The sequence below is a fragment of the Sceloporus undulatus genome, chromosome 1 (genome assembly GCF_019175285.1).
Source record: "Sceloporus undulatus isolate JIND9_A2432 ecotype Alabama chromosome 1, SceUnd_v1.1, whole genome shotgun sequence".
Taxonomy (NCBI): domain Eukaryota; kingdom Metazoa; phylum Chordata; class Lepidosauria; order Squamata; family Phrynosomatidae; genus Sceloporus; species Sceloporus undulatus.
Window position 1 is genome coordinate 331,709,235 of NC_056522.1, and position 26,599 is coordinate 331,735,833.

Genomic DNA, 26,599 nt, shown 5'->3' on the forward strand with positions numbered 1-26,599 from the left:
AAATCTTATGGCACCTTTTAAGAAGTTTTGTTTGTCTTATGTTTTCCATGGACTGCAGCCACTTCAACTGGTTTCATAAAATTCCTGTGTTTTTCTTGTTAAGCTCTGTTGATTAGAACTAGCTGGTCTTCAAGGTTTGATCTCTTCATTTGTGTTCTGTATAACTGACATATCTACTACAAGTTAGGGGGGTGGGACAGTTTTTTAAAATTAAAAAACCTAGGGGGGTGTTTGGTTTTGGTTTAAACCAGAGGGTTTTATGTTTTTTGTTCTTTGCATTAATGTGTAGAACTACAACAAGATAGGACTAATTCCAAAAATTAAGTAGCAAATGAAGTTCAGATGTTATGGCCCCTTACTTAAATAATAATTGTTTAAAGTGCTTTTTAAAGCAAGTTGTTTTGGTTGAACTTAAAATGAATTGAAGAATTTGTTTCTGAATGGCATTTCTTGCACCATAAAATAAAGTAATTAAAAAGAAATAGCTGTTGCTGTTTCCTACCTAGCCAGCAAGACATGTTCTCTCCTTATTCAAAGCACCTTGCAGTTAATCAGGGAATAATTAAAAATGAAAAATAATATTTTAACACAAAAAACATAATTAATTAAATTATTTTATTTCAATGAGTTTGTTTAAGGAAATAGATTTAATGAATTGCAAGTCTGTGTCACTCAACTTTTTATTGATGCATTTATATTTACATGAGTCTGCATTTTAGAGAGGGATCCTGTACAAGCTGAAAAGCAGGATATTAAATAAATAAATGTGATTATAAGCAATTCTGATTCTCCATACTCAAGGTCATATTGTTGGAAACACCGGCCTACTCAAAAACGTCGTCCATATAACTCTAAAGGATCATCACAATGTACAATATGTTTGGAACTGGTTGAACATGCACCATCCTACAACATTCTAACAACTCCGTGCTGTAAAAATGCTTGGTTTCATAGAAACTGTCTTCAGGTACGTTTGGAATGATATGATAATATTCTCGTTAAAAAATTTTTTTAGAAATGATGGCATAGACTGTAGTTTAGTTGCATTCTAGTCTAAATGTTGCAGGCTTCTGCAACATTCAGAGTGCCAGCAAGCCATGTTCTCTTCCTGAATAGTCTGTTAGGTACTTCCTCCCCAGAGTCACTCAGCGTTCCTATGCAATTGCTCAATTGTCATTGGGCTGATTTCGTTTGATGAAGTTTGCCTTCAGAGTTTTTCCTAATGATTTCTTGTACTTCTGCAAATATTGGGAGTTTTCTGCATCTACTAATACTTATTTTTTACATGAATGGTATTATTTTGACTACCTAAAGATTACCACATGGAGAACAAGCATACTATCAGTAGGTTAATGTCAAAAGCATAAAAGAATACTGAAGATATTAACAAGTTGTTGTAGAAAATCCAACCTTCCATCTGATAATATGCAAAGTTCAGAAGCAACACATCATACAGTACAGTAAGCTAACTTTTCACCAGCTGGTTTAGAACACTCAAAGAGGGTGCTCAGCAAATCTGTGGAAATATAACAAACTTGGTCATCATTTATACGATACTTGAAAACAAGGGTTTTCAAGCCCTATTCCAATAAGCTGTTCACAAGTGCTGGGCAACAGGGCAAAGATGGAGTAACAGAGGCAAAACAGGTATTTTTTCTCTGTCTTTTTTCTCAGAGGCAAAATTGGTAATTTTCTGCTTTGCAACCTATGTTGCAACTGTTGTCCAGCCTGTCCCATTGCATGTGGACCTTCTGTACACCAAGGAACATTTTTGGCATAACACAAGATTGCACTCTTGCAAAGGATTTATCAGACCATGTTGTCCTTTCTTGAAAGAAAACTAAAAGAGAGGGAATATGTTGTTTGCATGGATTCAGTTCTAGTAAACATTTGCAAAAATGAAGGGATAGAGCTAACGGCTTCCCAGCTTTCAAGGCTTGATAACTAAAGTAGATAACAATGCTTTTTTAGCTACCATAATATTATTGTGTGGTTCTGGCATAAATAAGTTACTGTTCGCTCTTCTTTCTCTTTTTGGATCCAGTGTCAAGCTCTGAGTGCAGGAGTGTTTTTCTTTAGATGCCCAGTATGTAATAATAAAGAGAAATTTCAGCATGAAATGCTGAGAATGGGCATCCATATTCCAGAAAAGTAAGTACTTCCTAAATTTTTATTTGTATATTCATTATACCTGGTGGTTTTATGGGTGTTCTGCTCCAGTTACATATGGCTATTTTAACAAGAAAGGCTAAATTAAGGAACTAGAAATATTCAAGTGAACATTATTTGACTCGTTCCAGAGATGCCTCCTGGGAACTGGAAGAGAATGCATACCAAGAACTTCTTCAGTGCTATCAACACTGTGATGTGAAAAGATGCCTCTGCCAACATGGAAGAGATTACAGTGAGCCAGATAGGTATAAATAAATGCAGTTCTTGGAAACGGCAATGTTGAATATATTTGTAGCTGGTACTGTCTCTATACTCAATACTTTAGAAGTAAACTGCAGCAGATACTGTGATGGTCATACTTGGGGTAATTCATGATGGCCACATCTGGAGTTATTTTAAGCGGGAAGGAGGAAAATTAATTTCATTTTCCTAGTACTGTAGGCCTTTTTTTTTTTCGTGTTTGTAACAGGACACTGATAGCATATTGAGCATTTTCTACCAAAACACTGGAGGATTCATTTTAAGTAAACAATGTTCTGGTATAAATTATTTTGATACAATTACAGACACAAATTTGTCTGTCCATACACTGAAATTAGAGTGTCCTGGCCTGTATCCTTCTATATTTTGTAATTAAGGTAAGAGAAGACCTCTTCCTTCATGAGTCCCTACCCTGCCCCAAATCCCCATGATTTGCCGTCTGTCAAATGGAAAATCTATGGAGTTTTTTTTTTTAAGGCTTTTGGGACAAATGTAGGTTATGTGTAGTGTTGAGTTAGTAATAGTCTGGATTACAGGGTTCTGTCACTAGAAGGAACCCTTAGCAGAATGGAACCTTCGGGTCCAAGCCAATGTTTTTGTTGCAGTAGAGTCCCTCCCCCCCCCCCCATCCACATGGTAGTTATTTGCTTTTGTTTCTCTTTTAGAGCATGTGTGTAGTGTTATGTTTGATAATTAACACAAGCCACTTTTGGATAGTCTTTGTGATAGAAAGGCAGATTTAAAAATATAAAATGTTGATACTGTAATATTCCACCCCCTACTTTCCACTGTATTGCACAACAAATTTGGTGAACTGGATTATTCTTGTTTTAATTTGGGCTATAAACTAATGTGAAGTGGAGGGTGTATATTAAAATGGCTTTATTGAGCTGAAGTTAATTCATGGTTATAATTTCAAACACATTTATTTGTTTTTTCTTTTAGCAAATGGGAGATAAAACGCTGTCAGTACTGTGGTTCCAGAGGAATTCATTTGGCATGTTCCTCGCTAACGAGTTGGGAACAAAATTGGGAATGCATTGAATGTCGAACCATCCTTGCCAAATCAGATGGTATGAAATAGCTGCTAATAATACTTGCACTAACTGAAACTTGTAAAGGAACTTCAAGAGTGATTCTGTGAATTTCATTATACAGGAAACTGCCAGAACAGGAGAAAGCGTTCTTTGAGTATGCCAGAAAAAACAGATACTGGAGATGGTTTGCGAGAAGATCCATCACCCAAATGCCCAAGACAGTCTCCTGGATCTCATCTTAGTTTCCTCATCAGGCATGTTTGATTTTTTCTCTCTCTCTCTTTCTCATGTGATGACTACATAGAAGCAATACTGGATGTATTCATATTAAAATAAACTCAGGTTAACATGCTGTAATGAGCCGCTGCACACTTAGGGCTCATTCCCACTATGGTTTAAACCACCATGGTTCCCACTTGGGAATCGATTTGGAACTGATTCATAAGGGGGAGGCCATGGTTTTCGCAGCGAAGCCAGGGAAGCAGGCCGCAGAAGACCAAAGAGAAGCCCAGGTCAGGTACAGAGAGACAAGGGTGGCCAGTGACAGGAGAGATGGCCAGGGCCCTTGCAGCTCCCCCCGCCCCCCAAGCCTGACCCAGTTCAAGTAGTGGGAACCACACTTGCTGCTGGAACAGAATCCAGGATTCGGTTCAGCAGTGATTTAAAAGGTAAGTGGGAATGGGCCCTCAGAGTTCTTGTACTGCTTTTTCTCCTTTCTTATGCATTGAAGAGGAGTTCAGAAGTTTTTGCTTTCTTAGCCAGTAGAGAAGGAACCATCCATGTTAGGGTTTACTCCTGTCACCGTCCAGATGAGGCAAAGGATCACGTGTCTTAAAAAACTATTTCCTGTTGGATTCCCAGCTCTTCCTTAGCTCTTTCACTTTACTTCACCCAGGAACGGTTTTCAACTCTGCTCGTCTGTTCTTCTCTTGGCTACTTTCATTGAGGTGCGTCTATAACTTTTACAAGTGGAAACCAAAACTGTTCTTCATTTTTCTTTCCTTCAGAACCCCCAAGATGATATGCTCCAATGCCTTTACTCAGTGTTCACAACTGGATCTTTCCTGTACTGATAACAGGCTGATATCCCCATCCCCATTGATCAGTCCTTCAGTGAGAAGTCTGTCACTAAGAAAATCGTAAGTAGATGAACAGTGTAATTGTCTCTATGTTTTATGAAAAATGATGACTTTAAGGTGTAAGTTACATTCATGTTAGTAGCCTTACCTTTTTTTACTTGGATCAGGTGCTCAGCACATCATATTTCAAACTGATTTCCTCTTCTTCACTGTTTCAAAATTATGTTATGCAGTACTGCCTGTGGTGTGGCTGAGGAAGAGAAAACCAAACATAAAATTAAGTTTAGGAAATAGTTCTCCACTTCTTTATTCATTGTTTCAGGGTTAGAGATAATAGGTTTAGGTTTCTGCAAACAGAAAAGTAGCTTCTAGTCAAAGATGGGATCATGGTAGCAAGAAAGACTATATCAGGGAAAGAGAGGAGTGTTTTTTGCCAATTCTGCTTCCCACTTCCCAGAGGGTTCAGGAAAAGAGATTCCACCTCAACATTAGGTGGAACTTCCTGACAGTAAGGGCTGTTCAAGAGTGGAACAAACTCTCCCGGAGTGTAGTGGAGTCTCCTTCCTTGGAGGTCTTCAAGCAGAGGCTGGATGGCCATCTGTCCGGGATGCTTTGATTGTGATTTCCTGCATGGCAGGGGGTTGGACTGGATGGCCCTTGCAGTCTCTTCCAACTCTACAATTCTATGATTCTAATTCTCTGGAATAGATTTTCAGGGTAAACAAGCAGTTTTAAGGAGAACTAGTGAAAGTTTCATGTCCATCTATCCTCCTCCTCTATCCTGGATCTTCTGCTGATAGGGACATCTGTGAGTAGAACTCTAGACACATTCCACAAGCAGAAGAAAACTGTATATGAATGTCTCAGTGCAGTGCAGAGTATTAAATACATCTGAAAAGTATGACAAAGCAATCAACTACTTTCCAGCAAGATTTTTATTTGAACTTAATCTAAAATGTCATTGTGATGCAGATGAATACTTGTACTTCATGACCTGAAAATTAGTGAATTGCTATGAGTTCTTCATAAGTGTTCTCACATTCCAGAATATTCAGATTATCAAGCAATTTAAAGTTTCTGTGAACTGATCAACATATTCCTAACAGACATTTATTTGAAAATTTAAGGCTCCACAAATTGTATGACAGACGATTACACAGCTTTAGAATTATTGTTGCACATACAGGACCGAATAAATGCTTTAGTAATCAAAAATCCTGTTTTTATATTGTGTAGGCAACTCAGAGTGCAGAAAACAGAAGTTTCAAATATTCTGAGGGAATTAAAATCACAAATTAATATCAAACCAGCAAGATTAAATATCAATAGACAAGACATCTGGGATAGTGCCTTAAAGGGATTTCGAAAGCGCAGCTTCAATCCTGCCAATAATATTGAAGTAAAGTACATAAACAGCAAGACACAGATGGACAGCTGCCATTCATCAAAAGAAGATTTTTTCCTATTATTGATGCTTCACCTTCAGAATTCATCGCTCTTTGAAGGCAGCTTTTCAAAGAATTTGTCTTTTGATTCTCAAGGTAAATCTGTTCTATAAATATGTGAAATATGGTTTGGAGGGGCCAGCACTCATTTCTTTCTCCGTTCTCTAATGAGTTCAGGGTACATGTGAAGTTTCATTTTTATTTCTAGAACATGTTTATCAGTTGCTAACCTGGGTGGATTGGCATGGAAAGGGCCAGAGAACTTAAATATTCAAGCAGAAGCTTAACTCTATGCATCCTATAAATGCTGCTATATAATGTGATGACCAGCAGTTTAGATGGCTTTAGAAAGCAGACAAATTCATGATGAGTCTGTCACTGGTTATATACTCTGCTAGATAAGCTGAGCCTCCATACTTACTTATGGTATACTTATGGGTATCAGATGATAGGAGCAAATGGAGGAAGGGTTTTTTGTTTGTTTGTTTTTTGCTTTTATGCTCTATATGTTGGTTTCCATTAGCATGTTTCCAAAGCCAACAACCAAAATATTGGAGTAGATGGATCTTTGATTGGATCAGTGTGAGTTAATCTCAGCATTGTTTCGTAAATATAATATAGTTATTTTACATTATTTGCATTTTCAGCTCTTAAAGATAATTTATATTATGAAGCTGGAAGAATGATTGCAGTTTCTCTGGTTCATGGAGGCCCATCTCCAGGCTTCTTCTCCAAAACATTGTTTAATTGCCTTGTTTATGACACAGAGAATGTGAAACCAACTGTAGAAGATGTTGCAGATGTGGATGTTTTGCTAACGGTAGAGAAGGTAAGCTGCTAACAGTAGAGAAAGTATTGGAAGGCATGACAGAAATTACCTATATACAGTGCCTTGCAAAAGGATTGACCTCCCTTTTGACTTTCCACATTTTGTTGTTTTAAAGCCTAGAAATGAAATTGATTTAACTGTCAGTTATTTGATGTACACAAACTATTCAAAATTGTAACAGTATAAAATATTGTTACTATATCACAAAAGTTAAGTAAACAAAAACAATCTGGCACTTGTTGGTTGCATAAACATTCACCCTACTGCTAACTTCTAGAGTCTTCTTGGACAACTATCAGCTGGGTTTTTCCATTTTCTAAATTGTGAAGAAGGTGGGCAATGGATAGATGAGTCTTTCTAAACGAAATATAAAGCTACCAAATTGCCTCAAACTTGTCACATTGAGATTCTAAATTCATTGCATTTCCGTTAGATGTTCGGCATATTAAGCTGATTAATGTTTTTGGGTTTTTTTGTTCTGTAGATAAAATCTGCAACAACTTTAAGCAGTTTAGAATCAGCAGTAAGTGATTGTTCTGAATATCTTGCCACTATTGGATGTTTGAAACCTGTAACAGCTCTATGTGATAAAGATTCATTGGTGGATGAGATACTGAATTACCATGTCATCAAGAGAACTCTCTTACCTTTTAAAAGGTCTGTTTGCTGAAGAATATCATGCCATACCTTTTCCTATTTATAATGTAGATATTTCACTACTTCACTGTTAAATTATATAACTGATGTTCTGTTTCTATAGGTTTTTTTTATAATCTTTATTAAATATGACTACATAAAACATTCATAACAATACCAATATGATACAATACATACATTCAACATTGACCACCCTCAAAACAGTTCTGTTTCTATAGTTTTAAAACATGTATTATATTCCTTAGACTATTCAGTCTTTCTAGTGATGGTTTTCACTAGACAGTGTTCTCCGAATGAATCCATATTGGAAATATGCATTTTAATTATAGTGTTAACTAAAATACATCATATACACCTAACTATTGAAATATTTGGGGGGGGGGGGGGGGATTGTTAGGTGAGCCTAAATTACAGATCTCCTTATCCACTGATTATTTTTCTACAGATTTAAGCATCCACAACATGAAAATATTTTTAAAAGTATAAATTCTAAACAGCAAAACATTGTTTTTGCCATTTTATATCATGGACACCATTTTACTGTACCATTGTATTTAATGGAACATGAGCATCCACTGATTTTTTTATCCACAGGGGGCCTGGAACCAAGCCCCAGTGGATAATAAGGACTTGCTGTATAGTTACAGTAAATCTGGCTGTTTAACATCATAGAAGAGGAAACCAGAGGGAGGGAACTGAGCAACTTCCATAGAAATTCAGTACATCTGAAAAATTATAGTTAGGAAGAACAGGGGTCAGTACCACTTTAGGTAGCTCCTGCAGTTCATACAGAAGTGTGTCTGTAAAATCAGTTTTAATCATTCCAACAAATATAAAGCAGGCCAGTACCTCCTTGTTTTTAGAAATTTAAAGCATTATTAATAACAGAAAAATGTCTGGGGAAAAGATTTTTTTATTTCTTTTCTTTTTTAAAAAAAAGCCTCACAATACTTTTTGTTTTTGTTTCTATGCATCATCTCCCCTCACCTAGCTTTGAACAAGGTTTGAAAACACTTGGTGTTCTGGAAAAAATGCAGATGAGTCCTGATGCATTCTATAGCATACTGTGTCAGAAGCCAGAAGAACTTTCAGCAAAACTTCTTGGTGATCTCTTCACAGTTCACTGTTTACAAGGAGCAGACAAAGCCAGATGTCTTGATTTCTGGATGGGTTACTTGCAGGAAACTGAAGGCAAGTATGGGGAGGCATTCACATAGGAATCTATGAACTAGAGGTCTGGAATGTTTAAAAATGGAAATGCTTAAATTGATATTATAGAAATATCAAAATAAGCTTATTTTACTCCCTACATAATGCAGAATGTCTTGTTTAAGCTTTCTTGTAAGAGCTAATCAAATTCCTTTGTATTTCTTGGTTTAGGTGGTGAGTCAGCTGTAACTCTGGAGGACATCTTAGTGTTTGCAACTGGCATTCGGAATATTCCACCCATTGGCTTTGATCCTGAACCTTCAGTTAAATTTCTGCACATAAAGTACCCCATTGGAAAGAGGCACTGTAACTGCGTAGAGCTTCCATTAACAAAATCTTATGACCAGTTCAAAAGAACTCTTGATTTCTCCATCAGAACTACATTAGTCACTACAATGGACTCCAAAACTAAATGATAAAACACACAAGAAACTAGCTAGCTTCTGCTGGATAACAGACACGTTCATCTTTACAAGTTCACAGCATGATCATGGGAATGGCTTGATTTCAGTCTTTACATTTTGAACTTTGTTTCACGATGGTGACCAAACAAAGCTTTTACAACAGTTTTGCATTACTGTATTTTTTGTAGCACATGGCCATAATCTCCATCTTAGCCCCGATCATGTAATATATCCCCACAAGTTACTAGTTATGCAGTTGCATACTGTTTAGTGCTTTCACATTATAAGTAATTGATTATAAACTAGAATTTCTGGCAAAGAGATTACAGAATTTGAATTTCCAAATTATTATGTCCAGTAAGACTTGTTTTTCTGAAGTGTTGACTTGTTAGTGTTTTGCACTGATGAGAGTAAGTAGTATTTCACATACTAAAATAATTTCAAGTATTCTAGCTATTACTAGAAACATGAAAAAGGCAGCTAAGCTCATTACCTCATTTTAACTTCTGTCAAATATATTTTGAAGGCCCTAACTACTCTCATTATGTTTGCATTCAAAATTCATTCCAAACCCTTTTCTCTGGAAATATCAACTGAATTGTGTTTAAAAGTAAAATAATTGTAAAAATTCAAATACCAAGTTCAGTAATTTCATTAGTTAGTCAGTACTTTATTTGAAAGTTTGATTTGGCTTGATTTGTGAAATTCTCTTACTGTTTCAGTTACATTGTAAATATACCATTGTTGTTGTTGTGTGCCTTCAAGCTGTTTCCGAGACTTATGGTGACCCTAAGGCAACCCTATCATGGAGTTTTCTTGGCAAGATATTTTTCAGAGGAAGTTTGTCATTGCCTTCCCCTGAGGCTGAAAGTATGTGATTTGCCCTGGTCACCCAGTTGGTTTTATGGCCAAATACAGAGTTGAACCCTGATTTTTAGAGTCGTAGGGGCTGAGCAGATGGCCCCTTTGGAGCAACAGTATGCTGCGGCCCCAATCCAACAGTTTGCCAGCTCAAAAATAAGCAGCAAAATGCTGCTCCTTTTCAAGCTGGCAAAAAGCTGCCCTTGCTGCCGCCATGGCACTTTTGCTCCATTTCTTCGGTGCAGCATAACCATGCTGCCCGCCAGCTGGGCAGACGGCGGCTCATAGTGCCAGTCTCTTCAGCCCCATAGTCCAACACTCAAACCACTACAACACGCTAACTCTCTAGATATACCATATTAAATCTTAATTTTAAGGCAGTGGAATAATCTTCCAGTTTACCTTGCTTTCAAGTATCAAATATAATTTATAAAATGCATGGCAATGAGTTGGATCCAGAAGGAAAAAAGCTGTTAGTGGGACCTGCCTGTAGATAAATGCACACTTGAGATTAGGGAGGAAAACAACAACCACAAGAGATGTGTCCTCTCAAAATGACAGCACTGGCAAGATACTTAGTTGCAATATGTCCAGATGAAATCAAAGTTTATCAGATGAAAGTAATCAGACATATTACAGCAGGCATATTACAAGTATTCTTTACTTCTTCAATGGTTTCAGTAGCCTTCTCTTCTAGAATGACTTACATAGTTTCAATAAAACGATAGTTCCTGCCCTCAGTTTTACAGTCGAAAGACATAGCACAAAAGGAAAAAATGGAATGTGTAAAGAAAGTGAAGCACAATTCAAGCACAGGCGAGTTTTGATATGTGTTGTCGAATTTACTACATTTCAAATTCTCTCTAAAAATAAATAAATAAAGTATCTAGGTAGACAAGAGGAGCAATGCACAAGACACAGAGGACCTTCCCCTCGAGTCAGCTGGGCAGGCAGGAACAAAAAACTTTAAAATGCAAGTGTTTCTTGTGGACTGGTCTTCTGTCTATATGTACCAAAACCTCAGGTTCAGCACAAATAAACAAGTGCATCTTAGTGTTGCAAGACGGAAGGGTTTCCTTGCCTGCTTAGAAGGGGGAGCATGTGTGCAAGAAAGACACAAGAATCTTGGGGAGTTTTCATTCAAGGGTTTGCTTGCTTAGGTTAGGGGTGAGCAACTGGAGTCTTATCAGACAGGGCTATGTTTCTCTAACCTAGAAAAGGTAAGCTCTGGTTTTTTTTTAATGCTTTAAATCTTAAGAAAAGTATTTGTACATTGAGTAAAATAGCTAATTTTGTGGCTACTTAAAGTTCCATTGGAATGCATCCCCCACAGTCTCCAATGGTTTCCTATGGAACTGGTTCACCCTATTTATGTCAATTTCCATTTGCATCGCAAATCCAGGAATCCAACCCCAACATAAACCTAGACACCTTTGTACTAATTCTTAACACTAAAGAGTAGTTGCTACAGTTTCCAGCTAGAATGGAATTAATTCAGGGAGAGAAGGAGCCCAATGAAGTTATGCCTTTAACAAAGGTGATTGTAATCTGCTTGTGAAAATCTTACATCCAGAATAAGTGTGGCATTGTGACACACACCCAAAATGTATATTTTTAAATGCTAATGGCAAACTCTGCCCCTGAAGCATCTGTAGGGGCCAATTTGTCATGCTTTATGTAAACCTGCTCCATCCCACTGTTTTAGGCCAGAGAAGTTTCTTTTGAAATTGGAAACAACCAGCCAGTCTCATACTATTTTTAAAGGAGCCCATTTAAAGCAGATCCATAGAGTTTTGAAATTACATTAAAAAGGCAAAAAAAAACACTTCCCCAGTTGTGGGTGTGATTTGCCATTCGTGGTACAATGTTTTCCTGAATAATTGGAAAGGTATATAGCCCTCTAAGGTCCTTGAACCCACAGAGGTGTTGCCACTGCTAAAGTATAGTATGCTGGTGCCTAAAAAGTAGAAGCCAAAAGTCTTAAGTATTCAGAACTTGCATGGTTCTTGGATCCTGGCCAGGTTTTTCAAGTGTGAAACCCATGCCTCGGTTAATTCTTCACTGGATCTAAAGAGCTGTAAGCTATTATAGCCCAGTTCTGCTAAACTCTGGGAGGCCTGATGCTATTTGTTTACAATAGCAACAAAAAAGAGTTTTGCATAACAATTTAGTAAGACGATGGGGGCACCTGAGCTTGTGGTTGCTTTTTCAAAGTTTCTTGTTCACAAATATATGCATAAGGTATCTAATAATAGGATCAGAACATATGCAGTTGGTTGGACGGGACCATTAGGATTTTCTTTTACAATCCTATTTAATCAGATGTCTGTCTTAAGATGTATGTGCACAGGTTCTGAGTATCATAAGTTCTTCTGACTGGTTACTTGAATCTTTACTGGACTGTAGTACTGCATCTACTGGTTATATTAGAGAAAATGAAAGCTGCAAATTAATCTGAATGTGATGCTTATGGCCTTGTGGTTTGGGTCCCATCTCCTCTGCAGCCCTCTCTGGAGTCAAAAACTTGTTCCAGAGTGTTTTCTACCCCTTTGGAGCAGGTTTAGGGCATGTTGGGGAAAACAAGAGGAATAGAGGATCATTTTTCTCCCACTTGTACTGTACTTTTCCCACAAGTGCAATAACAGCATGTACATAGCAACAGTATTCTTTATGGCAGCTCAGGTACTTAAGGGAACTTGACCATAATTCATTCAAAAGTTGACAGAAGGCAAAGAAAACTAGGAAAACTGAAATCTCTCCTATGGGTGGGAGAATTAAACTTTTAGCATTATATAACAGTTGTTTGGAGTTTTTCATGTACAGTCACAAGTTTGTAAATACTATGTTTTATATGTTGAAACTGTTATTTCCTGGAGCCTGTTGTAGCTATTGCTTTATTGTAGCATGTATGGGAGAACTGTCATGTGTATGTATACATAAAGTGCAATAAATCAAGAACTTATTTAGTTAACAGTATTAATTTAGTATTAAATATATGCTTGCAAATGCAGTTGAACGTATTTCTTTATAGGATGTTCAAAGTAACTGTACATTTAAGTGTGGTGAACAGTGGCATCGTTTCCTTTGGGGGCACTTAATAACAGGAGAGCCATCTAAGAATGTTAGTACTGTAAGTAGAATGTCACAGTTGGGTCACTAACTTTCCCCCTAGATTTCTTATGGCACAGGGGAGCAGTTCACTACAGTTGGGTTTATCCCCACCTTCCAACCCAACTAGGCAGTTGCTACCATTAGGACTCCCCCTCACTTGTCCATTAGCATTTGTTCCCCCAATCTAATGTGGTTTGCCCTTTCTCCAGAAAGGGGTAGGAAGTAGAATTAATAAGGGAAGATTAGGAGTAGAAGATGGGGGGAAAGAGACAGATGAATTCAGATGGGGGGGGGAGAGATGAAAAACAAGGTAGAGTTGGTATTCACTGATAGCTTATTGGGGTATGAGATAAAATGAAAAATATTGCCACCCAGATGACTGCCATCCAAGGTGTTTCAGAATGAGTTTGGGGAGGAACTGAAGAAAAAGTATCAGTCCTCCAGTGAGAGTGAAAAGAGCAAACAATGCGGGTGTATTTGAGATGTGCAGACAAAGAAGAACAGAAGCAAAGCTTGCCAGCGAAGGAAACCATAAAGTACAAAATCCTAAACAAAATAAAAGGAACAGAATGTTAACACTGCATCAAATACTCTGCTTAAACTGGAGAAACATGCTACAATGGTGATAAAGAGAATTTAGGATCAGAGAATGAGCATTCAGTTTGTGAAAGGGAAAGATCAGCTAACAGGGGGTTAATACTGAGAATGAACAATCCCCAGAAGCAGAGGGAATCAGAAGAAAGTTCTGCCAGTCTGTCTGAGGCTGAGGATTTCAAAGGCCTCTTGAGAAAAATGTTTGCGATGCTGTGTTTACAAAACCAACAAAAAGCAAATCAAAGCACAAAATGCCATTGAAGAATCCAATAGAGGAAGTAAAGTTGCCAGTGTACTAAAGAAACCAATTTCAAGAATATAGAAATTCCAGTGCTGGAGATCTTTCATAGACATAGAATGGAAGATGTGTCTGACTACTAAGAGTTTTAGATTACATTCAGGAGTATTATATGAGGAAAGCATACTATGCATTTATTAGTCTTGCTCCTTGTGCATGCTCCTGATTTAGCATTGATTTCAGGCTCAATTGCTCCCAGTGAGAGTGGCACATCTTTAAAAAATCTACAAGAAAAGACAGTTAATAAGAAAGGCTCCTGAGGCAGCTGCATTAGCTATTAGATCCTGAGTAGCTACCTCAGTGTTTGCAAGAGTTGCAGTTCCTTGGTCATAGGACAGTTTGGAGATGGATGTAGTAGCGTCACTAGGCAAGTCCGGGGGGTACAGAGCACACCAGGTGACACCCTAAGATGGGGTGACACCACTGCTGCTCAAACACCTATATTTTGGCAGAAACATTGTGGCATTTGCCTGTATCTCTTTAAAATGCTTTAAGAGATGGTGGGAGTGAGATGAAGCTCAGTGAGAGAAGAAAGGAGGGACCCAGAACTTTTTAAATTTAAATTTAAAAAAATAAAAATTGAATTTTGTTTAAAAATATATTCTTTTTAATTTTTCTTTAAAAACATTACATTTTATTATGTACATGTAAATACGTTTAGGTATGTGTATTACATTGTAATTTGAAGGTCTAATTTTAATTTTGCTAGTTGTTTATGTCACAACTATTAACATGACATTCAGTGGTATATGGCGATTATGATTTACGAGTAACATTAGTGCAAAAAAGCATTACTAAGGATTCTGTATGCTGTGACATGGGAGGAAGAAGTCAGTGGGAGGGGTGACACCATGAGTTCCCGCATCAGGTGACACCAACCCTAGTTACGCCACTGGATGGTGAGACGTCTACATTAATTCTGCAGTACCCATTAGTCAAGCTGTACAAGGTGATGCAACATGTGGCAGATGCAGGACACAATTCACCAGTCTTTTCTGCAAGGCCAGTTGTATCCACAACAGTAGATGGAGGTTCACTTTGGCTGAAACATTGGGAGACCGATCAAAGGCCAACCGAACAGCCCATTCACATGGCCTTTTTAGAATACTCTCTTTTTATGAGGAAAGAGATTATAGAGGCAAAGGGGCTCAGTAAGTATTAATATCATGTCACTGGTGATGATGATCTTGGTTTCCACTCCTCTTACACATGTCAATCAAGCATCCTCAACATCTACCAGAAAGAGAAGACCTCATATCTCAGAGTCCTGCTCTACATTCAAATCCTATATGGCTGAAACTGACCACATAGGTATTGAGTAGCAGTATTTGAGAGAGCAAGGGTATTGAGTAGATTCAGTGGTGAATATTGGTTTGGCATGAAGAAGATAGTCCATACAAAGGATATATGGAATGAACTGGAAATAAAGAAGTGGTGCAGAAACAAAATTATTTTGGTGGCTCAAGTTCAGATAAGAGGCATACTGGCTTACCTTCAGGATGGGATAGCTAAAGCTCTGTGTTTGACTATCTTTAAAAGGCAGGTGGCAACACTATCATCAATTCTTGCTCCAGGCATTCTTCAGCCATCCTCACACTTTAAAGTTTTACTACAACTCTTCAAGTGCCTCCCACAGTACACAGGTTCCAGTCATGAGATTTAAACGGGGTACTGCATGTCTCAACAAAACCACCCTTTGAGCCATTCTGAGAAGCAGAGTATTATAATTAAAGGTTGTGTTCTTGGTAGCAATTACATCTGCTAGAAGGATATTGGTATTAACCTCTTTATCTATCAGTTCAGATTTGAATGAGACATAATATCACAGATGCTAGACCCAGCTTTGATTCTTGAAAGTCGGATTAAAAGAGTTTGAAAGAACAATACATTTACCTGCCCTCTGGTACCCAGCACATTTTAGATCAGCAATTCCCAAACTCTTTTCCTCCAGGTTTTTGGATTTCAGCTCCCAGAAGCCTCAGTCATTTTGGCCAATGGTCTTGGATTCTGGGAGGTGAAGTCCAAAAAACCTGGAAAGCCAGAGTTTGGGAATCACTGTTTTAGATGTTAAGTGAGGTGCAAAAATTTATGCAAGGACAAAACTGATTTGGCACATGACAGCTTTGATTCCTTTCATCCAAAAACACTGGGAAACAGAGCTTCAAAGTCTATGTTGTCAAGATGGATGATGGCTTACATTTTCCTGTGTTACTATTCATACTGGCCTATGGTGACAAGAGATTTTGAAAGGCAAAAGACAAGACGTTGGAAGAAATATGCAAGGTTGCCAGTTTCTTCTGTGATTTTCACTGGTACTCTCCTTAGGGTCGTCATGTGGTGGACTACAACTCTGAAAACCAGGGTTCAATTGCCAGCTTGGCCATGGACCTATTGGGTGACCTTGGGCCAAGTCACAGTCTCTCAGCCTCAGGGGAAGGCCATGGCAAACCTCCTCTGAACAAACCTTGCCAAGAAAACCCCAGGATAAGGTTAGCCATGAAACTACTTCAAAGCACACAACAACCAGCATCCACAGAAGTAGTCAGCTGGGGAAGAAGCAGAGAGAAATGTAAGGTACTGCACTTAGGGCGGAAAAATGAAATGCATAGATATAGAATGGGGAACACCTGGCTTAAGGAGACTGTGTGAAAGGGAACTAGGCAACCTAGTAGACCACAAACTGAATATAAGTCAACAGTATGTAGAGGTAGCCGTGTTGGCCATATAGCAAATCCAATAACATCCAAACAATGACACCTTTATTGGACCAACCAAAATTAAATGTTGCAAGATTTTGAAGTCACACTAGCTTCTTTATCAGGCAAACAGGAGAAAGAAATTGAAGATGTTAGTCATAGGCCTGCATTTTCTGTTTCTAGTCTTAGTTCAGATGGTACAGAGGGCTATCTACAGGCTGGCACTTTCCCCCTTGGCCATGTGGTCACTGGCAGATTTTCAAATTCAAGAAATTTAATGTCTATTTGCAATTCAAAGATGTTTCCTTGGAATCCAGCATGTCTCCTTCCTTTGCGAAGTCACAGACTCCTATGTAGGTAGAGAACACCGAATTTCTCAAGAAAACTTTAGGTGGTGTAGAGGCAAAGCATGCCAATCTTAGGGAAAATATTTCCCAATATTAGGGAAAAAATTGCTTTACCTTTTTTGGAGGCAGAAGCCTCAGATGGCAAGGTCCCAGTACACTGGCTGTTTCCATAGGATTCCCCTGTGACAGCTAAAATGCAACAGTATGATGCAGCAGCTAAAAAGGCCAATGCGATTTTAGGCTGCATCAGTACAAGTATAGTGTCTAGATCAAGGGAAGTAATAGTGCCACTCTATTCTGCTTTGGTCAGGCCCCACCTGGAATATTGTGTCCAGTTCTGGGCACCACAATTCAAAAAGGATGTGGAGAAACTGGAGCGTGTCCAAAGGAGGGCGACTGAAATGGTAAACAGTCTGGAAACCATGCTCTATGAGGAAAGACTTAGGGAGCTGGGGATATTTAGCCTGGAGAAGAGACGGTTAAGAGGTGATAAGTATTTGTTTAAGTATTTGAAAGGGTGTCACACTGAGGACAGAACGAGCTTGTTTTCTGCTGCTCCAGAGAACAGGACATGGAGCAGTGGATGTGTAAGCAGGTGGGAGAGCTGAGATATCAGCTCCCACCACGACCCACCACCGTTAGTGTACATGGACTATGGGTCGATCCTGAATCTGTGTGGAAAGATTGTCATCCTTGATCAAGGGGTTCCCCTCTCCTCCATAACAGAGCAGCCTGGCAGTCTGTACAGGAGCAAAGAAAAAACAACTTCATTGATAAGATTTCAGTGTTTATAAGCTTGCAAGGTGACGTTACAGATGACTAAAAATGCATGTGTACATTACTGAGATTCCCATGACTACATTCAGTGTACATGTCTACTTAGTGTCAGGTTTTAACAATCAACAACAGAGCATCCCATTTGTTTTCTCTTAGTCAGCCCATGTTGCCCAAATGTAACCGTAAATGATACAACGAGTGAGGGAGCCATAGTTCCTCCTAGCAGCTTCCCGGCAGCTGCAACAAGGGTATCTGTCCCATGCCAGGCTGGCCATGGTCAGTTCCCGCTCTTACTGTCCTGACCCCTTATGGGCGAACTCTAGTTTGCTAGGGACCATTGACTTTGGGCGTCGAAATGTGAAAATGTCTTAATTATAGAAAAACCACACTTTGCGAGCATCTGGTCTCTGGCCTCAACTAAAAGGAACTTGGGGATCTTGGTTTGAACTCTTAGATAAGCCACTGAATTACTGATAGGGTCTCAGGATTCAGCTGACAGATACAAGGTACAGGAAAGGGATTCCTCCTCAACCTGAGGAGGAGGGAGTGTTGGCCAGTGGGAGATGCTGCTGCCTAGGAGAAGCTCCCTTAGTCTTGCCTCCTAAGGCCTGTCCTCCTTAAGCAGAGTCTGGGCCACCATGGGGGCCATGCTTTGGCTGTGAGGCCCGCCCTGCAGCGTGGAAGGAGGAGGCCCCTTCTTCCATGGGGACTAGAGGCAGGAAAGGGAGGCCTTGGGAGAGAGAGGCTCCGCCTGCCTGAGGGCCGCTCCCCCTCGGAAGAGGCCGCAGAGGCAGCAGGCGCCACGTCGTATTAGGGCCGCCTGGGCTTCTCGGGAGGCGGAGGCGTTGGGGCGGAGAGTCGGACTCAAAATGGCGGCCGGCATCCGGGAGAAACAGACCGGTGAGCGCCTTCTCTTTCCTGCCTTTGTCAGGCCTTCCCTCCTGGGTTCCCTTGAGGGAGAGGGACGGGGAGGCCCTGGGCCTTGCCCTCCCAGGCCAGGCTGGCCACACACTCCCTCACATGGAGGACGCTGGGGCCAGAGGTTGGGGTGATGGAGGACGCGCCCTGGAAAAGGAGGACCTGCCTCCCTCTCAAAGGAGGCGCCATAATGCTTGGGGTGTTTGGTTGTTTCCTAGTGGCGCCCATCCTCTTTCAGCCTCAATAGCTGGGCATTTCTGCCTATCCTTCCTGTTTTTATTACTGTTTTTGTAAATGGGTGGGTTCCCAAAACGACCCAGGCGTTTGTGTCATCCGCACTGCAGAAATAGCCCGCTTTGGCTGCCAGCAGGGCTTAGTACTCTGGGATTCTGGGATTTGCAGCCACCAGAGCTCCCAAAACGACAGTTCCCAGGATCCCACAGCACTGAGCCATGGCAGCTAAAGTGGAGCCAAACCACTTTATGCGTCGTGGATGCAGCCCAGGCCTTTGCAGCCTGTTGAGGCTGGGCTCTGTGTGGTTTGGAAGGTTTTAAAGCAGTGAGTCCCAAACTTTGGTCCTTCAAATGTTTTTTGGGACTTCATCTCCCAGAATTCCTGACAGTTGGCCAAGATCGCTGGGGCTTCTGGGAGTTGAAGTCCAAAAAAACCAATAACAAACAGCCACCTTGATCCCTATTATTGGGAGAAAGGTGGGATATAAATAACAACAACAAGTAGTAGTACTGTAATAGTAGTAGTATTACGACCACCCTCTGAAAAACAGATTGCTGTGTTGAGAGCTTCACCATTTCAGATCAGAAGGGACTCAGCGTATAGGTTTATTATGCCACAAAGAAAAGAGCAGTTAAATGTATGCTTGTGTCATTACGGTTTAATTGTCAAAGCTGGCTGGCCTCATTCATCATCAGTGGTACATCAGGCTTTTCTTTTTGAGTTTTAAAATGCAAGAATAAATGCTTTGTAAGAAGTCTCTGGCTTGGGCCTTGTAAACTTCATCATCATCATTATTATAAATAGAAAGTGAAAGGCTTTTAAAAGCAGCATTCTCCATTCTGCGTACAAGGTTGGATCCAAATTTACACACACCTGGAGCAGACCCACTGAAATTAGTGGTTTGTTGTTTTCGTGTCCCAACTTATGGCAACACAAAGGCCTATCGTGGGGTTTTCTTTGGCGACTTTCTTCGGAGGGGGTTTGCCAGTGCCATCCTCCAAGGCTGAAGGAGTGTGACTTGCCCAAGAACACCCAATGGGTTTACATAGCCAAGCCAGCACTTGAACCCTGATCCCTAGAGCCCTGATCCAGTGCTCAAATCACTGCACCACACTGGCTCTTTCAGTATTAGTGGGGCTTGAGATGGATCAGACAGTGGTGCCATCCCAAGGCATCATTTATTTGCCACTGAGGCTATTCTAGTTTCAATACTTTCCCCTAAAATTTTAAAGACTATGTTATAAACCCAGTCTTCTTGTTGAAGCATAATCTTTCATGGAAACTGTTGCCAAAAAATGTGCTCTTTTTGTGTACCGTATGTCCTAGAGATGCATACAAAATACATACAGTACCTGTACATACAAAACATGCATAGGAACAGGCAACTTCCAAAATGTTTTGCACCAAAAGTGTCTTCTAGCAAGAATTTATTTAAGCAGACCGAACTGGCAACGTACATTGTAGCGCTCCATGCAGTCTTCTTGCACATCCATCATGAGAAATATGCTATCATTTAGGTAGCCCTTTCACACTACACTATTATAGTACTGTGATGCTATTTTGACTGCCATGGCAACATTGGTATTTACAGTTTAGGGATAGGCACTGGGAATTCTCAGCCACAGAGCTCTAGTGTCTTACCAAACTGCAAACTCCAGGAGTCCATAGGAAGCAGCCCATGGCAATTGAAATGCTACATGGTGCACTGCAAAAGGACCCATAATCTAGGAGTAGAATTCGTCTGCAGAGTCCCTCACCTGTGCTTCCTGCATTTTATCCCAGTTATGTCCCATATAAAAAGTGAAGTCACACTAATTGAAACCCATTGGTGTATATGTGAAGTTACTAGGAGCTATCCCAGTTGAGGAGACCCTTTTGCACTTTTTTGTGGTCTGCTTCCATGATCCAAATAGTTTGGTATTGTCTGCAAAACTAGTTAACATCAACATCATTGATCATCCCTTATTGTACATTATTTATGCATAAGCCTGAATATTGGTGCTCCCAATGTATCTGTGGGAAACCCTATTTCTTATTTCATTGCGTTGTAAAAGCTGTCAGTTTATTCACACCCTCTGCTTTCTTGTTCATTAGATACATTTTTAAAAATCAGTTATACATCTCTAGCCAGACTCCTATTATCCTCTGACTGAAGTTTGTTTGTAAAACATTGGCAGATGTGACACTTAAGAGCATGTTATTCAACGAAATCCTCCTTCTTGTTTTATGCAGGTGTTCTCCCTATGTGATTGTACTCATTATTGGAGAGAGTAGGGCCATTCTTCATCATGCCTTGTCCTCTATATACTAGTGTCTGCTATATAGATAGGCAGGATGTCCGCACTGAAGAAATAATCCAGTTTGAAACCAGTTTAACTGACGTGGCTCAGTGCTGTGCAGTTCTGGGAATTGTAGTTTTGTGGATGGGCATGCTTTGATTTAGATTTCCTGCATGGCAGGCGGTTGGACTGGATGGCTCTTGCAGTCTCTTCCAACTCTGTCATTCCATGATTCTGTAGACATTTATCCTTCTCTATCTCTGGTGCCACAATAAATTACAATTCCCTATTTATCTGTTGTCTGATAAATACCATAAATAAATAATAATAATAATAATAAATAAATCAAATTTGATTTCCCAAGAAATTTCCTAAGAATATTTAAAATGATGCCAGATTTACAGTATTGTATTGGAATGCAACAGATACAGAGGTCTTGGAGGGGAGCTGGGAACCTGTTTTTGTTTAGTTTTCCCTCAGGCCTATTTTGCATCTCTATGAAAACCTACAAAGACAAGAATACTATGTGGCTATGTTCATTTTGCACCGGTCTTTTCCATCAAGTTGTGTGATAAGTATAATGTTTCTGGGCAGCAGAAGAGCTAAAGTTTAGATATAGTGTGTGGATAACTGTTTTTTGCTGTGGAACTAGCAGGTTGTCTTATTAAACTTGTTTTTAGTGTTTTCCTCAGTTAATGCAGTATCAAAATACAGGACCAAATCTCTTTGCTTTCTGCTAGTTGAAATAAGACAGAAGCTAAGACAATGTTGGCATCACTATATATTAAACTGGTTGATAGAAGTCCTTTCTGGGCTTTAAGAATACCATAACCTTGGATCCCATCTGGTGAGAAATGCAGGCTATAAATGCAATAAATAAAAATAACCCATGCATATAGAAAGGGGTCTTTGCCTGCCACATCTTTGCTTTGTTGGCTGTATCTGCTGACAGTGGAGTCAGCAAATCAGGAACAAATTTATACCAATGTGCCAGGTATTTCTCAGCGTTCAGGGCCTTGCCCTTCTCATGATCAGGGGGTAGACAACTCATTCTTCCATTAATATGGTTATCCATACACTATAAGAAAGGATACTGCTTTTGAGACTACCTTATCTAGTGGTAAATAACATTTATGCAGACTACAGTATTTTGAGCACCTGTATCCTAGGAGATTTTAGATACTTAACCACGTGGTTTCAAAGTTATTCAAGATTTTGATCACTGTCATTGTGAAAGTAAAATAAAACTAGAATAATAATAAGAATATTTTTCTCTTACTTTTCAGTGGCTCTGAAGCGTATGTTGAATTTTAATGTGCCACCGGTTAAAAACACTACAGGTGAACCAGTATGGAAAGTAAGTCAAACTATATATTTTACATCTATAGTAATTTGAACTTTCAGATGAACGTCCTTGCCATATGTTTGAAACTTATAATGCAAGATGAAAGTTTCAATATAGGGCCTTTTATAAGTCTTGTGCTCCCCCCACCTTGCATCGTTTTGTATGGACAATGCAAGCCATTATCCCCGAGCTGGGATCAGGCAGTCTGGATGCAGATCTGGGTGGATCTGACCTGATCTTGGCCCAAAGGGGCCTTACCCCAGTCTAAAAAGATAGGCTATTTCCCATGGGGTTTCTAGGAAACTCTGTGGCAACAGCCAGCAGACCAGACGGCCCAGCCTGCCCCATACCTGCCTCCACAATTACATCTGCTCAGAAGAGCCCCATCATGGCCCATGACATCAAATATGAGTGCTCAGTCACGTGGGTCATGATGGGTCCTCTGAGCAAATGCAATGGTAAAGGCAGGTACAGGGCACATAGTGGTAGCAAGGCCATGGCGTGGTGGTGGGTAAGTGTGTAAACATCCACCTGCCACTGCACAGACCCAAGGATTGGCATGGGACAGGACCTGCCCATCTACTTAGGACCATAGACCAGTTGCTGATGGAAAAAGAAAAAGAAAAGAAAGTAAAATTCTTACAGAGAGACTCTTTGCATCTTAATGCACCAGCTCTTAGATAGGGGAGTAAGCATATTTTAGGTTTAAAAAATTGCTATGATTATCAAAGTATTGAAAGTATAATAATATTGTAGTGTAGGATTTATGGAAGGAACAGATTACTTTTTTTGATCTAAAATATACAATGGACCCTTGTTATACACTGGGCTTTGGTTCCAAGATCCCACGTGGATAACAAAATCCATGTATGCTCAAGTCCCGTTAAATATAATGACATAGCATTCCATCTCCCTTATAACATGGAAAATCAAGGTTTGATATTTGAAATTTCTACTTTTTTTGAACATTTTCAAACCGTGTATGTTTGAATCCGTGTATAAAAAATGTGTGTATAAGAAGGGCCAACTGTATTTCCAAAAATACTTTTAAGATAGAACTACTTTAATCACTATAGTGCATGCTCCTTTTTATTTCCTTTCCTTTACAAAGAAAACATCTTTTAATAATTATTAAAATGAACTAAAGTATTTAAAAACATCTGGGAATGTAACTCAAAATCATTCAAATCTGATGTCAATTATCAGGGCAATCCTGAATATTATCTTACACAGCCCTGGTGTTGAAGTTGCAATGATTTCTAGCACCATGCTGAGCTAATGCTGACAGAGCAATGTTTTTTTTCTCTTCACGCTGTATTTTTTTAAATTATCTGATCCCCACCCATTGAAACCAGCTCCCAGACTGGTGTAGATCTCTCTAGTATCTAGACATGTCGGGCCCTCATTTGGAATGCCCTAATTATACGATGGCTGTTAAACATTTTACCCATGTAGATGTTGCCCCTTCCTGCTCAACACAGTATATGAATAAAAATATTTTGCTTGTATAGTATATGTATTTTTCTTTGCACATTCATGTATATTCTTGGATATACTTGAATACACTCGTCCCTCCATATTTACAGCTTTGACTTTTGTGGATTTGATTATTCACGGATTTTATTAATACATTTTCTCTAGGAATATCTAGGTCCTCCAGCACAACTCTGTGGTCAATTTTAACCAAAGGTTGCACTGAAAGACCTAGAGATTCCCAGAAAGAACACTCCACTAAGCATTTGTAGCTCCTCCAGCACAATTCTGTGATCAGTGTCTGGCAGATGTTGACCACAGAGTTCCACTGGAGAACCTAGAGATTCCTAAAGAGGTGTTCTCTCAGGTAAAAACATAGTGTTTTCGTTATTTGCGGTTTTTCCATGTTCATGGGGGTCCTGTTCCCCTAACCCCAGCGAATGTGGAGGGATGAGTGCATATTCATGCAGCAGCATCTCTTCCCAAAAACTGGGGCAATGATGGGATGGGTAGGAGAAGAAGCAGCAGTGGCTTGGGATGGGCCCTGCCAGAGGCCATGAGCCAGTGAACTTCCACATTCTCCTTTTCCTCTTCCTCCTTCAGCCAGAGGTGGCTCCTTAAGCGCTCTCTTCGCTTTTCCCTTCCCCTCCATGACAAAAAACTTTTGAGAAGCAGGAGTATCAGGACCTTCAACTCTCATGCCCCCCCTCTTGAGCAACTCTCAGGACTCCCCCCCCCAGCAGAGGGTCCTACCTCACAGCTGAGAACCACTACTCTAATACTTTCTCTCTTCTGACTTCAGAAACAAATAAGCCACTGAAGAAGTTTCTGTAAGGGTTTAAAGAGGGATCTTAAGTCAGAGGTGTGTGTCTTTCTCCTCCTTGCGGGAGATTTTATCAATCCTTTGTATCCCTAGCCAATCATCCACTTAATATCATATATACCATATTTTCCGGCATATAAGATGACTGGGCGTATAAGACGACCCCCAACTTTTCCAGTTAAAATATAGAGTTTGGGATATACTCACCGTATAAGACTACCCCGCTTCCAATGCACACCAAATAAATTTTTTTTAAAAAATCAGATTTGATTTCAATATGATAATTTTAATTCTCAATGCTATGACACGCAGTTATTAGCGGAAAACTTGTTGTATATAAAGTCTGCTGGACTGTCAGCTCTCTGCCTGTCCAGCCCTCCCTGTCTCCAAGACCATGGGTTTGCAAACCTGCGGCCCGGGGCCGGAGGCTTTTCGCCTGGCCGCAGCAGCAGCCGCCGCCAATGCGGCTTTTTGCCTCTATGGGCACCGCCATTTTTTCTCCCAAATGCGGCAAAGTCTCGCGCGACCTTCCCTGAGGTCGCGCGAGACTTCGCCCCATTTTTGGAAGAAAAAATGGCGGCGCCATAGCGGTGAAGTCTCGGCGACCACAGAAAAGGTCGCGCGAGACTTCACCGCTATGGGCAGCGGGCTTTAAGAGACCGCTGCCGCCCCAGGAGTCCCCAAACGGGGCTCCGGAGGCGCAGCGGGCCTTTAAGAGACCTGCTGCCGCCGCTGGAGTCCCAAACGGGGCTCCGGAGGCAGCAGGGGCCTTTAAGGGACCCGCTGCCGCCGCTGGAGTCCCCAACGGGGCTCCGGAGGCGGCAGCGGGCCTTTAAGAGACCTGCCTGCCACCCCAGGAGTCCTCAAACGGGGTCTGGAGCGGCAGCGGGCCTTTAAGGGCCCGCTGCCGCCCCAGGAGTCCTCCAAGAGGACTCCAGCGGGGCAGCAGGGGTCTCTGAGAGGCCCGCTGCCGCCCCCTGGAGTCCTCCAAGAGGCTCCGGCGACGGCAGGGGGTCTCTCTAGGGGCCCGCTGCCGTCCCTGGAGTCCTCCAAGAGGCCTCCGGTGACGGCAGGGGGTCTCTTAGGGGCCCGACTGCCATCCCATGGAGTCCTCCAAGAGGCCTCCTACGGCGGCGGCAGGGGGTCTCTGAGAGGCCCGCTGCATCCCTGGAGTCCTCCAAGAGGACTCGGCGCGGCAGGGGGTCTCTTAGGGCCCACTGCCATCCCCTGGAGTCCTCCACAGAGGCCTTCTGCGGTGGCAGGGGGGTCTCTGAGAGGCCCGTGCCGCCCTGGAGTCCTCCAAGCGAGCCTCCGCGGCGTGGGGGTCTCTTAGGGGCCCACTGCCATCCCTGGAGTCCTCCAAGAGGCCTCCGGCGGCGGCAGGGGGTCTCTTAGAGGCCCGCTGCCGTCCCTGGAGTCCTCCAGTGCTGGCGGCCCCCACCGGCTTTTTTGCCAGCCTCTGACGGGGCCTGGAGCCCTGTTAGGGGCCGGCAAAGAGGGGGAGGCCTCCAGCGCTGGCGGCCCCCACCAGCTTTTCTGCCGGCCTCTGACGGGGCCTGGGGCCCCCTCAGGGGCCGGCAAAGATGGGGAGGCCTGGCTTCTGGAGGGTGGAAGCTCCGCCCCCAGCACGTGGCCCCGCCCCTCGAGGGTGGAAGCTCCGCCCCCGGCCCCCCAGTCGCCTGAGGGAAAGCAACCCGGCCCCCGGCTCAAAAAGGTTGCCTACCCCTGTCCAAGACTATCAGAGCAGTAG

General features: G+C 41.2%; 2 protein-coding genes across 5 annotated transcripts in view; both read left to right on the forward strand.

Annotated features, from left to right (window-relative positions):
- Nucleotides 1–12,947, forward strand: part of G2E3 (G2/M-phase specific E3 ubiquitin protein ligase) — a 95,912-nt gene extending 82,965 nt beyond the window's left edge. For all 4 annotated transcript variants that reach the window (XM_042446153.1, XM_042446152.1, XM_042446151.1 and 1 more), the window contains 11 exons: nucleotides 802–967; nucleotides 2,045–2,151; nucleotides 2,301–2,417; nucleotides 3,379–3,506; nucleotides 3,592–3,724; nucleotides 4,478–4,609; nucleotides 5,786–6,090; nucleotides 6,642–6,823; nucleotides 7,308–7,480; nucleotides 8,472–8,671; nucleotides 8,861–12,947. In XM_042446153.1, coding sequence (XP_042302087.1) covers nucleotides 802–967; nucleotides 2,045–2,151; nucleotides 2,301–2,417; nucleotides 3,379–3,506; nucleotides 3,592–3,724; nucleotides 4,478–4,609; nucleotides 5,786–6,090; nucleotides 6,642–6,823; nucleotides 7,308–7,480; nucleotides 8,472–8,671; nucleotides 8,861–9,105 — 1,888 coding nt within the window. In that variant the 3' untranslated portion in view covers nucleotides 9,106–12,947. The remainder of the gene's footprint in view (nucleotides 1–801; nucleotides 968–2,044; nucleotides 2,152–2,300; nucleotides 2,418–3,378; nucleotides 3,507–3,591; nucleotides 3,725–4,477; nucleotides 4,610–5,785; nucleotides 6,091–6,641; nucleotides 6,824–7,307; nucleotides 7,481–8,471; nucleotides 8,672–8,860) is intronic.
- A 5,572-nt stretch (nucleotides 12,948–18,519) lies between these two features.
- The window catches only part of SCFD1 (sec1 family domain containing 1), a 53,349-nt gene continuing 45,269 nt past the window's right edge, over nucleotides 18,520–26,599 (forward strand). Inside the window, 2 exon segments of the mRNA XM_042470417.1 lie at nucleotides 18,520–18,677; nucleotides 22,495–22,565. Of these exon segments, the coding sequence (XP_042326351.1) occupies nucleotides 18,647–18,677; nucleotides 22,495–22,565 (102 nt within the window). The 5' untranslated portion in view covers nucleotides 18,520–18,646.